General features: G+C 40.9%; 1 protein-coding gene across 1 annotated transcript in view; it reads right to left on the reverse strand.

The window, feature by feature from the left end:
* Positions 1-13,873, reverse strand: part of FRMPD3 (FERM and PDZ domain containing 3) — a 791,901-nt gene that overhangs the window by 324,277 nt on the left and 453,751 nt on the right. The window contains exon 8 of the mRNA XM_069213582.1: positions 13,064-13,200. Within this exon, the coding sequence (XP_069069683.1) occupies positions 13,064-13,200 (137 nt within the window). The remainder of the gene's footprint in view (positions 1-13,063; positions 13,201-13,873) is intronic.

Raw genomic sequence — 13,873 nt, forward strand, 5'->3', positions numbered from 1 at the left:
CTCTGAAGTTAAGCCTGCCTGCTCGTGCCAAGCTACCAGGGGGGTGAGCGGGGATTAGCTGAGGGTGATTCTCCTTTACCCTGACTAGAGTGAGGGTCCTTGGTTGGACGGGGGTAACCTGTCTGCCAACCAAAGACCCCATTTCTAACATCCTGAAATACTTTCTACCTGTCTTTCTCTAAGAAAATGACATTGCACAGCACTCCAAAGGTGGCAGTTGTATCTCAGCTGCTGATACTAGAGTGAAAAATTCTATTACTCCTTGCCTCTAGAAAGGGAAAATAAATGCTTAACTCAAGGACTCTCACATTGTCCTGTTTGAGCATTTAACAAATGCATTGCCCATTTGAGCATTTTGATGAGGTTGGAGACTTTAAAATTGTGTAGTTAGGGTGAACATCAAGAACATGGCTAGGCAAACAGCTGCTAATGGTATTATCTTTACTCTAAATCTTTGTGCATGGGTATCTTAAGAACCCAATATTTCAGATACACTCGACGTGATTTTCAGCCTGAATGGCACAAACTACATTGGTCACCTCTGGCAGAGGTCTTATGTCACAGACCCGCCTTTACCAGACCAGCAGTGCCACACCAAATCAACATAAATTGACTGATCCTTATTTGAGAACTGGTCATATGCTGTGCTATTACTGGCAGTGGAGACGTTGCCAAGCAATTAATGCACATGGCAGTTTTCATATTATGTTGGCATATTCCATTGAAAATGACTCTGACCCTTTCAATAAATGTGTTGCTGTCTTTAAGTTCGCTATCTTCCTCCCTGAACTCTAATAATATTAGTGTTAGTGGTGCCTTCTTACTCTTGGTTCATTTGTGCAGGAAGATTTTTGCTTTTTGCTACTGTTAACTCATAGCAACACCGGCCCACGTGGTCCTCTAGTAGATTCATCCATTCGTTTGAGGTGCTGGCTGGGATAGGAGAGCTAGAGTGACCCTAACATTCTTTTTTACAGCCCTCTTGTTGTGCCTGGATTCTTTTTTTACTAGCCCTCTTATTTTGCTTTGCATGGATTCTTTTTTACTAGCCCTCTTATTTTGCATGGATTCGTTTTTACTAGCCCTCTTATTTTGTATGGATTCTTTTTACTAGCCCTCCTGTTCTGAATGTTTTTTTTTACTAGCCCTCTTGTTTTGCATGGAATTATTTATTTTTACTAACCCTCTTGTTTTGCACGGTGAAGACCCCTAGCTCTTCTGGTTGTGTTTTTGCCTGATGTAGAGTAATTGCTAATGATGCACAGCTTCACTGGGAAGACTGGGGACTTTTTATCTTCACCTATGTAGGGAAGACATTTGCGCTAGTTTGTGTCATCCCATTGCAGAAGCAGTCAGTCTTGCACATTTGAGGGTCTTACACTAAACAAATGTTTAGTAGCACACACCTGATTAACTACTCAGTTGTTGTCTATCACTTGTGATCTGTCCCATTCTTAAGATGCCTTCATTCTCTCCAGGTGCACAGCAATCATTTTCAGAAATTCCAGCATGTACTGAATGTGGTGAATATCCATATATTGGGTATGGAATTTAAATTCCATGGGACGATTTCTTACATGTACTGTGGGGCCTGGGCTCTATCACACAAACAGTTTTGAAACAATGGTACTTGAATTCGTTGGCATCAACAATAATTGCAAAGAGTTCTTTTTTGAAAAGGCATTGACAACAATTAAAAACTGTTTCTCGAGTGCAATACTATATTGTATTGTAGCTGCATTTATAGAGCTCTTTATACTCGCGATGAGTGGACGGATAGCAAGTTATTCCGTAGGTTCTGCCTGGCTGGAAGCATGTGGGTTTATAGGGTGGCTTATGACAAAAGTCTTTCATTCATGATTGCCAGTGCGGGTCTTTCATTGTGATCCAAAAACAAGCAGCCCCAATATTGAACACCCCAAAAACAGAGGTGAATTCCAGCGTGCTCTTCTGGTCTCGGCCAACTATAGAACCCCGTCCAAGCTCTTGGTAAATTCAAAGTCACTCAGAAACAAAGATGTACCTATCACTGCATAAGGAGTCAATGAACAAACCCAGCTATAGAGAGGGAAGAGCTCCTAAGAAAATAGGAAATGCCTCACTGAAGCAACCACCAGAAGCCTGTCAGCTAATGATTACCAACTGGCTCATTTCATCATCATTGGCACCTTCCTATTCAAGCAGGAAAAACCTATACAGAATGAGCGAACTAGTACTGTATTGGCCTTGTAGACAAATCAGAGCACCTCAAAGGAGGACTAACTGCCCTTAGGTACCAGTGATTGTCACTAGGCAGAATCCTTTAGGTTATTGCAAGCTGGACAAGACAGGCACTGGTAGCCTTCAACATCTGTGAGAAATATATGCATGGAAAGATACACTGGATAGTTTTCATAGCGCAGAAAAATAATCATATGACCTGGATGACATGAGGGACAGGTATCACTCCCAAGAGTAGATATAACCAGAGGAGGGACAGGGTCCTAAGGTCAGATGGTTATCAGCTGATAGCTGCTGATAACTATTCTGTTCTCTGGGGAAAATTCAGAAACAGTCCAAGAATTTCAAGGCCAGTTGGATTATTCAGTTTCAGGATGATCTGTTTATCACCCGAATATGTGTAGAACGTTGTGTTAAATAACTTGAAAAGATCAGGTAATGCCTTAGTATAAGAGCTGAACAGGAGTGAAAGGATGATTGAGTCTTAACATACCCCAGAAAAAGTGCAAAGAGCAGCTAATATGAAAGTAGGGAGTGAAAAGATGCATCATCACCTGCCAGAAAACTAAGGGGGGATCCAGTCTAGGAAGGTTCCCTAGATGTGAAGTTCCGCAAGCCTCATTGGGAGGGAAGGGTTATTGACTTTTTCAAAAGCATCAGACAGGTCCAGCAGTAACAGGTCATCAACTCCATTTTTAGCCACAGATATCTTCAGGTCATTCCAGACGGGGGTGCTAGTGGATTCAGTACACATGCTAAGAGGTATGTCTTTTTTTTGTTAAGAGAGTAGACTGTTTTTCTTCAAATGGAGTAGCAAAAGCCCCTGAAGCCCCCGCAGTGTGGGGGCCCAAAGCTCTAGGGGGTACCCTCAGCACATTACCCAGGGCTGAGAACTCCTGCGTGAGTCTAGATGGGGGTCCTTCATGTACTGTGCAAGGGGCCCCCCTTAAGTTTTGTTACTCTGCTGCTTTCTTCTAGTAATTTAGAGAGTTGAATGAAACTAGCTCATTCATATCTATTCAGCTTTCCTAAGAAAGGGACATAGTAGATTGGTGGGTTACTGAACATTTTTGGTGAGTCAAGGTTTTTCTTGATCATCGGTCAAATATAATAAGACTTGAGCTCGATGGAGTAAGTACCTAAGGTTAGAGGATTGCTGATCTACAAGTTACACATGGTAGTGATAGAGCTTTGTAGCAACCAGAAGGTGAGTTAGTTGTGTATGGGTCCACTAGAAAGGTTTTGGTCACCTTGAAGCCTGGGCTCATAAAACATCAGGTAAGTTAGGATTCTATGGGATGAAGCTTCCAAAACAAGAAGTGACTAAGAGTGTATAGGTCCACACTGCAGCGTCAAAAGTGTAACTAAAAGGTGTAAGTTCCCTACAAAAGCCAGTAGATTATGGTCTATGGGAGAGGCAAATCCCCAGGACAAAGCAGGAAAATTGAGAATCTATTGAGTTCCTAAAAGCAGTTGATATGTATCTCTGAAAGGAGCATCTCCCAAAAAGAACACCGCATGGATTAAGTGGCTATACCTTTCAGCAGCCAAGATCTGACCTACTACAAGACATAACTTTCCAAAACAACATGAAGCATTTGGAAGATATAGTTTTCCAAGCATCTTTAAATGTAAAGTATATGGTGGGATGGGATAATTTAGAAATCTATGACAGTTTATTTAGAATAAGAGAAGGTGCAGCTCATGGAAGACTCAACTTTTAAAAACTAACAGGTGGTCTTTTGGATCTAAGAAGACAACAACAACATCACACTGGAAGCCTCTGTTTGCCAAAACAAGCAGGTAATCTAACTAGCTGAAGATGCACACCTAGAGGCAGCATATTTGTGACCCACAGAACCAAGCAGCTCTCAAATGGCCACCAAGTAACTCAGAAGCATATGAAGTTAACTTAGAAGCTGTGAGGGAGCAAGCCTCTGGAAGATACCGATTACCAAAACGATTATTGCAAGCACAAGCGCTGTGTTCTTTTAGTACTGCCAAATTAAATAAATCAAAACCAAATACAGCCTGCACAAATCCATAAATGTCTTACAGCCAGCACCATAATAATTTCAAAAGCCAAGTACCTAAAACTTTTGGTGATATGGTCCAATAAATGTTGTGTTTTGGTCAATTTGCAGCACGTTTATACAATGGCTTCATGTCTTTCTATGAGTGACTGGAACGTAAAACACATGATTATAGGCAGAGCCACTAGAATTAATTGATTGTGTGGCAACAGCGTTTTTTTAAATATTCATGCTGCATTTTCCACATAACTCATCGCCTACAGCATAATCTGCCGCTTTTACCAAAAAAACATGTTTCTAGCTCAAATGGTTCAAAAGTAACCAAAACGAAGTGACATGCATTGCCGCACCGTGGAAGGCTCTTTGCAAAGGTTGACTGGTCACCTTTCTGTTGCTAACTGCTATATTTGGAAGTCAAACTGATACTAAGAGGGTGCAACCAATGCCCACACAGGGTTAACAAGTGTAACAAATTACAAAATAATGAAGTAATATTAAAACAAAATGTGCTGAATAAAGCTACATAATTTGTCTTTTCTTGCTGCATGATTTACTCAACTGTACTGCATAAGAAGTTCCTCCTCTGCCACATAATTCCTAGTGATCACAGGGTTTTATTCAAGTTTTATTCAAGTTTCCGGTACAAATGAACAGCCCAGCCTGCGGACGCTTTCCCAGTCTCATCTCCTGCCTTCTCCCCTTTTTTAACTGTCACCGTCACCTAGGTGACTCCCTAGATTCCATAAAATACATTCTAATCTTAGAATGCCACACATCTTCCCCTTATCAACAAACAAACCAACTAAAAGAACAGCAAACACAACTATAAAAAAAAAACAAATACAACTTTAAAACATCACAGTAAAGAAAAAGATTACACCATTATACATTATACATAGTCATCTAAAGTTTTAGGACGTTTGATGGTTCTAGATCTCTTTCTCATTTTTACATGACTATCATCTTGCTCACTCCTTCTCACACTACTTTCCACAGATTTATCTTCCCCATCTCCAGTTTTGATTTTCACTACTCTCCCAATGTTCCATATTTTATGATCCTTAGTCTTCACAGCGTTCCCCATGACTTTTATTACTTTGAGAGGAGCAGAAAATCTTGAATGATCTCTAGACAGACCAAGAGGAGGATTTCTCACTTTAATAAGATCACCCACACAAATCACCATCTTCTTTACAGCCTTCCATCTATCAAAATTGACCTTTCTTTCAAAAACTTTCTTAAGTTCTCTTTCGTACTTGCGTTCTTCATTACTCACAATTTCTGACTTTGAACCCACTTTATCATTTACCCATGAAGGGCACACTTGTCTGTTGTGTTTTCATCTCCTGAACAACTCAAATGGCGAAAACCCTGTCCTTGTAAGAGGAGTTAACCGATAATTCTTGATTTTGCTCAAAACTTCTTCCTTCCAACATCTGTTATTGACCAAAGCCATTTGAATGGTTTCCTTTAGCACCCTATTTAACCTCTCCACCATACCATTTGTCTTAGGATGATACAGAGAAGCCTTCTTGTGCTTAATCCCCCTGTCACCTAGATACCGTTCCGTGTCTTGGGAAACAACCACACCATTATCAGTGAGGATGGAAGATGGAAACCCCTCCCTGTCAAAGATCTGATTAAGAAAATCTATGATGACAGGTGTTTCAATTGAAGACGTGATCCCAATTTCAGGCCACCTTGAATACATGTCAATTAATACCATCACATACTTGTCAGTGCTGGAATGTCTAATAGGGCCCAAAATGTCTAGCGAAACCTCTTGCCAAGGCTCCTTTGGTAATTCTCTCACTTCCATAGGTTGAACTCTACAAGTCAAAGCCTTATCAGCTCTGGAACTCTCTATACATTCTCTAACACCCCGTTCAATCTGAACATCCATACCCGGCCACCAATACGTGAGTCTCAATTTTTCGTTGGTTTTAGAGATCCCAGGGTGGCTCTTGTGTGCTATAGATATTAGTTCATCTCTCAATTTTTCTGGTGGAACGAGCTTAGTCCCTCTCAATACTAAGGGGGTTATTACAACTTTGGAGGAGGTGTTAATCTGTCCCAAAAGTGACGGATATACCACCTGCCGTATTACGAGTTCCATAGGATATAATGGACTCGTAATACGGCTGGTGGTATATCCGTCACTTTACCATCACTTTTGGGCCGGATTAACACCTCCTCCAAAGTTGTAATAACCCCCTAAGTCACCATGAGAGGATAATTCTTCTCTGACCCTCTAGAAACCACATAAGTGTTGATCCTTCTTCTCAGTGCCATCCCATCCATTTTTTATTTTCTTAAGGACCTTTTGTAAAACCACATCACTGAGCAACTCAGCCATCCACTCACTTTCTTTAATTATCCCTTCTCTGATCACACAAACATCAAATTCATCCAAACTAAACATAAACTGATCCTCAGAATCTGAAACCTCATTCACCAGTCTAAAACAGCAATCAGCGATGAGGTTTTGTGAGCCAGGTACATATTGAACTTCAAAACAAAATTCCTGCAAAGTCACTACCGGCTTTCTAATCCTACCTGAAACAGCATCTAAGCCCTTTTTTTCCAAAAAATATTTTAGGCGTTTATGGTCAGTTCTTACCAAAAATGTACTATCCCAAAAAAACTTCCTTAGTTTGTTCACAGCCCAAAATACCGCTAGAGCTTCTCTCTCGATAACTGAATAGTTTAATTCTGCTCCTTTTAAGCACCTTGAAATAAAAAGTATAGGTCTTCCAACTCCATTATGGGTTTGCAATAGGACAGCACCAAGTCCTTTGGCACTAGCATCAGACATAATTATAGTATCTTGGACAGGTTTAAAGCTTTGTAAACTTGAAGCGAACTTCAAGTTTTGTTTCACATTTACAAATTCGTCCTCACATACTTTGTCTCAACTGAACGTGAAACCCTTCCTCACTAAACCTCTAATAACCTTCGTTTTATCTGCAAAGTTGTCTACAAATTTACTATAAAACTCAGCCATCCCAAGAAACTTCATCACTTCTTCTTTTGAAGTCGGGCTTGCAAGATTAACAATTGTGTCAACTAGGCTTTTTTTTGGTTCAATACCACTGGAAGAAATCTTGTGACCTAGATAATCAATTTCATCAAGATTAAATTTGCATTTTTCTGCTTTCAATGTTAGACCACACTCTTTTAGCCTCTGAAGAACTTGACGAACTCTCATATTATGCTCTGTTACATCCTTGCCATGTACTAAAATATAATCTTGGTATATCTTGATACCTTGAATTCCTTCAAGCACTCTCTTCATGGCACGTTGAAATACAGCTGCTGCTGAAACCAAACCAAAAGGCATGCGGATGAATTTGTAAGTACTAAAATTTGTAATGAATGCTGTTAAGTCCTGTGAATCTTTATGTAACTTAATCTGGTGGTAGGCAGAGGTCAAATCAATGGATGAAAAGCATCTTGCATTGTTAAGTAGGGCTAACATTTCGTTAATGTTGGGCAAAGGATAGTGATCAATTACCACACATTTATTTAGCTCTCTCAAATCAATGCATAATCTCGGTTCACCATTAGCTTTTACTGCCATCACGACTGGGGCTAACCACTCAGTTGCTTCTACCATCTCAATTATGCCATTCTATTTCAACTTTTCCAATTCTGCTCTCATTTTCTCTTTAACCATCAAAGGAACACTTCTTACTTTACTGACCACAGGAGTAACATCTTTCTTTATCTTAATCTCATGAACATAACCCTTCAAACAACCAAGTTTGGACTGAAAAAGATCAGGGAATTCTTGTTCATAGGATGGTCTAATGTTTTCTACAATATTGACACAGCCTAGATCTTTCAATCTAACTGACGGTGACTCATTTGAATCAAGATAGGCCCTTAGATCTCTCTGGTGAGACCAACTGATGAGAGAATCCCCTCTCATGGAGATATAAATCTTCCCAGCTGTGAGTCTATCCTTGTATTGAATGGAACCTATGAAATAACCCAATAACCTAATAGGTTCTCCACCATAACCTTTAGGGGAAATATCAGGTTTGAAAAGTTTTACTGAAGATTTCAGATGTTTTTCAAATAAACCCATAGGAATTAATGTGATCTTTGCACCAGAATCAAACATCATAGGAATATGAACTCCATCAGTTTGTACAGTCTCTACTGGGCCACTGATACCATTTTTGATTTGTAAAACAAATTCTTTAGGGGAATCATCGTCTTCTAAGGTTATTTCTTGAACACCCTTTTTTTTAATTAGTGTTCTTGCAACACAAAGTAACATGTCCCTTCTTACCACAGTTTTTGCAAAAAAACCTTCCAACCTACACAACCTTTGAAATTAGCATAGTGACCAAGCTCACCACGCCTATAACATCTAGCCTGTATACTTTTCTTTCCTTTGGTATTACTAGAATTCTCTTTTACCAATTTCTGGAATTTTATCTTGTCTTGAGAATTTCCTCCTTGACTTCATTCACTTTTTCACAAGAACTCGTCTTCCTAATTTCCTCTAGACAAGCAGAACTATGTTCATGCGTTTTAGCAACAGTTAACACTTCAGAAAGGGAAGGATTGTATTTAGTCCAAAAGGATTCTCTTGCTTTGTCAATGTTGTAGCCTAACATGAACTGATCCCTTAACCTCTCTTCTTTACTACTTCCAAAACTATATGTTGAAGCCAATTTCCTTAGCACAGTAACATATTCCTCAACAGATTCTCTAGACCTTTGGAACCTCTTCCCAAAATTATACCTCTCTAAAACTGTGGACATTTTCGGTAAGTAAAGTAAGTCAAGTTTCTTTATGCAAATTTCAAAATCATTGAGATCACCAACATCTTCAACAGAGAGTTTGGGAAGGTTTTCAAAAACCTCTTGTCCTTCAGGGCCTAAACAGTGTAACAGAAGCGACATTTTCCGCTCTGCACTTAAAGAGGTGCCACATACCCTAACATAGTGTGCAAGGACACATTTCCATTTCTTCCAAGGGATTTGTGGTTCTCCGGGAGAGGATAAAAAAAACGGAGGACAGGTAACATTCTGCATGTTTGTGTATAATAATTGATTAAATATTAAAGCAGCAGGTAGAGTGTCTAATAGACTAGATGTCTGTTACTGAAGAAAGTGTGCCTGTCACAGAGTTGAAGGCACGTTGTAGTGAGAAAAAGTGTGTCTGTCACTGAAGTGAGGAGACAGGCTAGTTGTTAACCTTCAGAGGTGTGCCTGTCACGGAGAAGGGTACACTCAGAAGCGCAGAACATATGATATAGATACTTTGTAGTGTTTAAAAGTGTGCCCGTCACTGAGAAGAGGCTCCTGGTAAGTTTGATGTAAAACGAAATGAGCGCACTTCAAAAGGTAGATCCAGCTGAAGTGATGAGTTCTTGAAACTCAGCAAGGTGTATTGAAATTATCCCAACAGGGTAAGATGGCCGCCAAAATGTGGAGACGTTTCCTGACGCACGGAAATGCGCGTGTGGAAAAATGACGATTGAAGCCGTTGAAAACCAGCAAGGCGTATTGAAGTTATCCCAACAAGGTAAGATGGCTGCCAAAACATGAAAACGTCAGTTTCTTGACACACGGAAATGTGTGTTCACTCAATGACAATTGAAGCCATTCGTCGGAGCAAGGAACGCGCAGGAGGCGGCGCGTGTCCAGAGGCAGCACGTGTCAAGCCAGTTCGTTGGCGAGGGGCGTTGTGTTCAATCAATGACAATTGAAGCCGTTCTCCGGAGCAAGGAACGCGCAAGAGGCAGTGTTAAGAGGCAGCGCGTGTCAAGTCAGTTCGTCGGCGAGGGGCAGCGCATGTAAAGAAATTAATTGTAAGTCAATCAGCTCCCAGAAGCTGCAGCGCAGTTACGTAAAAAATAATAATAAAAAGTTAATTTACACTGTATTCGTACTGTACCAGAGCAATGTGGGAAATGCGAGAGTTGAGGTGTTCCGATCCAATGAATACCACAAGTTCCTTCAGCCTTCTTCGCCAGTGAAATAAAGACAAGGTCTTACTTCTTAGGTAGATCTTCGGTTTTATTCAAGTTTCCGGTACAAATGAACACCCCAGCCTGCGGACGCTTTCCCAGTCTCATCTCCTGCCTTCTCCCCTTTTTCAACTGTCACCGTCACCTAGGTGACTCCCTGGATTCCATAAAATGCATTCTAATCTTAGAATGCCACAGCATGTTTAAGTTTGTGTTAATGATGCTGAAGAGCCTTTTACTCTCTCATCTTTGCTACCTTTACAAAAGAGACTCTTAAAGCTCGTTGGGCCTTAATTGTTGGGACCACTGCCTCCCGTGTCAAAACAGGAATAACAGATCTGAAGACTCAATTCATACTGATGGAGATCTAATGCATTGTGGACGGCCGTCATTATTAAAACATTATTATATATTATTAAAGGAAATACTGAATGCACTGTAATTGGCAATTTAAAGAAGCAGAGAGGGGTTGTGCTTATTGCCCATAATGGCCATATTTTACATATAGTGCTATTCAGATATTAATTATCTTGCGTGCTATCAGAAGTGCTCCGGAAATACTCCAGAACTGAGTATACAAATGGATATTTTGATACAAGTGATGGTGTGCTGGTCATGGGCAAGATTTAGAAAGCATCTGTTTTCTTCACTTGATTGATTCCAGACAAATCAACTGGGTAGCAGACATTTGTATTTGTTAACATTTTGTTGCGATCCCTGTGCAAGATTTAGAAGATACCTGAAAATGTGTCAGTATACCTCCAAATATGGTTGTTAATATGGATTTCATTGTGCATGATTGATATGATGTGCAACTGTGGCAAAACTGTTGTGATAGTGGTCTCTGCCGAGATTTGATCAGTCGGCAATATCTGCTTTCTGAAGAGTCCTCTCTTTTTCAATGAATTACATTTTTTCCCACTGTTCTCACTGGTGTGCCACTGTGTCTAAAGCTGGTTAAACCCCTTGCAATATACTTTAATAGAACATGGCTGGTTAGATTTTGTTGAAGATTCTGTTTGCAGTCATGCAGGACCAGACTGGGGAACCAAAAACCGCTCTGTTGAAAATGCCCAAACAAACCCCTCCCTTCACTCTCCTTTAGGGGCGTGTCGTGGTCAGTAGAATTAAGGGTGTGTGAACTTCAGATTTCCCAACAATGAAGCTAACATATAATGCAAAAATAAATCATAAAACAAGCAGGGTGCACTAGAGGGGCTGAAGGGGCAATGGAAAGGAGAGAGGAATGCGGATTGGTAGGGGTACTAAGTGAAAGAAACACAATATTTTGTAAAATAGCTAACATTTTGATACCTTTCAAAACAAAGTTGAGAGAGAAAGCTTGTGTTTTGTCAGTTTGTGCATGCAAAAATTCCAGGTGAAATCCGAGAGGCACCTCACCATACCTGACTGAAAGCACCTGTACCTAACTATTCATCAGCAAGTACTTTTATTAGGGGGGTCTAACACCCCATACATCCACCCTGAAGCTACACCGCTGCTCTCCTTGCCAGGTCTGTTTCCATCCATCTAGTCTCTCTCCATCTCTCCTCCCCCTCGTCTTCCTCTCCAATTGCTTTCTCTCTCTACCTTTCCCGCTCCTTTCTCCTTAAACCCTCTCCATCCCCAGTGTCTGCTGCAATTAAGCTTAGGGTGCTGGAAAAAGTAACAGAGGCGCTAGGAGAGGCCCTGAGCTGTAAAAGCAAACCTCCAAGGGCTCCAGCCCACCAGGGAAATGTGCGGTGGCATGAAAGGTCTGTCTGGCTTGTAGTCATACAAAAAGATCACACTCCACTCTAAAAATAAATCTGCCTCTTCAGCTGTATATTCAATAAATAAAGTGGTTTAAGCAGAAAATTACCTGCAGTACCAGCGAGGGTGCAGGAAGTGGAAGCGCATCTGAACTAACCATCAAGGGCCACATTTAGTAAGCAGTTTGCACGTCGCTGTTTGCGACGTGCAAACTACACTTTGCAATGCACAAAACCCGTTTTGCAATTCAGTAACCTGGTTACCGAATCGCATAATGGGTTTGCGAGTCGCAATTAGGAAGGGGTGTCTCCTTCCTAATTGCGAGTCGCAGTGCAATGCAGGATTGCTTTGTGACCGCGAACGCGGTGGCAAACCAATCGCAGTTAGCACCCATTTCAAATGGGTGTTAACCCATTCGCAAAAGGGAAGGGGTCCCTATGGGACCCCTTCCTCTCTGAGAATGACATTTCATTTCTTTTTTAGTTTTGTAATGCATCTCGTTTTCCTTTAAGGAAAACGGGCTGCATTACAAAAAATTAATTTAAAAAAATGCTTTATTTAAAAGCAGTCACAGACATGGTGGTCTGCTGTCTCCAGCAGGCCACCATCCCTGTGAGTGCTGTGAGTCTCAAGGGGGGTCGCAAAATGCGACCAACCTCATGAATATTCATGAGGTGGGCATTTGCGACCCCCTTGCGAGTCGAAAAACATTGTCAGAAACACTGTTGTGCATAAGGTTTTGCGAGTCGCAAAACCCAACTTACCTACATCTGGCCCCATGTGTCTACTGTGGTCACAAGTTTGCACACGCACCCCAGTGCATCCAGTGCTAAAAGTCCATAACTATGGTAGAATGCGCACAGTAGAAAAGTTAAAAACATTTAAAAAAACGAAGAGCTCAAGTATAACTTCAAACGTATAAACCTGGATGTTTCCACATCATTCCTCAGGGTCTCACTGTCTCTTACCCTAAACTTCTAAACTGTTGTGTTTGAAGAGCAAGATCTTCTTATATAAAACTGACACAAGCAAGATTCCAAAAATGTAGAAAAAGGACAAGAAATGAACTCACTCTACACTTTTCAGGGAGACTTTCTGGCTTGATCTTGTTGCAGAGACTGTGATGAAGATATGAAGAGCTGTGAGTCCCAATAACACTTCCGGCTTTAGTTCCACGCCGAAGCGCTCTTTGATCACATCGTTCCTGCTCTGGTAAATATGACAAGCCACCAACATCAAACCATAGAACACAGCATTATTATCATGTATACACACCTAGGCAGCAAGACATACATGCTTAACAATTCTATTGGCTATCGCAGTCCCACTAACCCACAGTATAGATACATTTCTCTGCAGTTCATTACCACTGATGGCATGAGAAGCATTATTTATTGCTATCCACAGAGTGCTGAGTTAGAAGCTAAGGTTCTGTAGCCAATCTTTAGATCAGTGCTTAAATTGAGCCGGTGTTTGTTGGTGTTCGGTAAAAGCACTTAATTCGCAAAACAGGCACTTATGACATTCTGCCGCAGGGAAGCGCTGCTTGTCTGTTATTGAGGTGCGTCCATCAATGGAGTTTTTAATTAGGGCAATACACAACAAAAAGTAATAGTACCAGTCGTCCAGGCCTTTCATATACCTTAGAGTACCCTGGAATAGTCTGAATTGTCACAGTTGTGGGGGTAAGATAATTGGTCATTGTGTTGGAACTGGCACTGCCAGGGTTGGCAGGGTCAATGAGTGGTGCAAACTATAGTGGGCTCCTGCGCAGGGCCCTGGCACTTATTTATTCATGCACTGCTCTCGGCTAAATACTCACTATCACTAAATGATTCAACAACTGAATGATGTAAATCTCTTTGCAGCTATAGTGAGTTAG

This window comes from Pleurodeles waltl, chromosome 2_1 (genome assembly GCF_031143425.1).
Source record: "Pleurodeles waltl isolate 20211129_DDA chromosome 2_1, aPleWal1.hap1.20221129, whole genome shotgun sequence".
NCBI lineage: Eukaryota > Metazoa > Chordata > Amphibia > Caudata > Salamandridae > Pleurodeles > Pleurodeles waltl.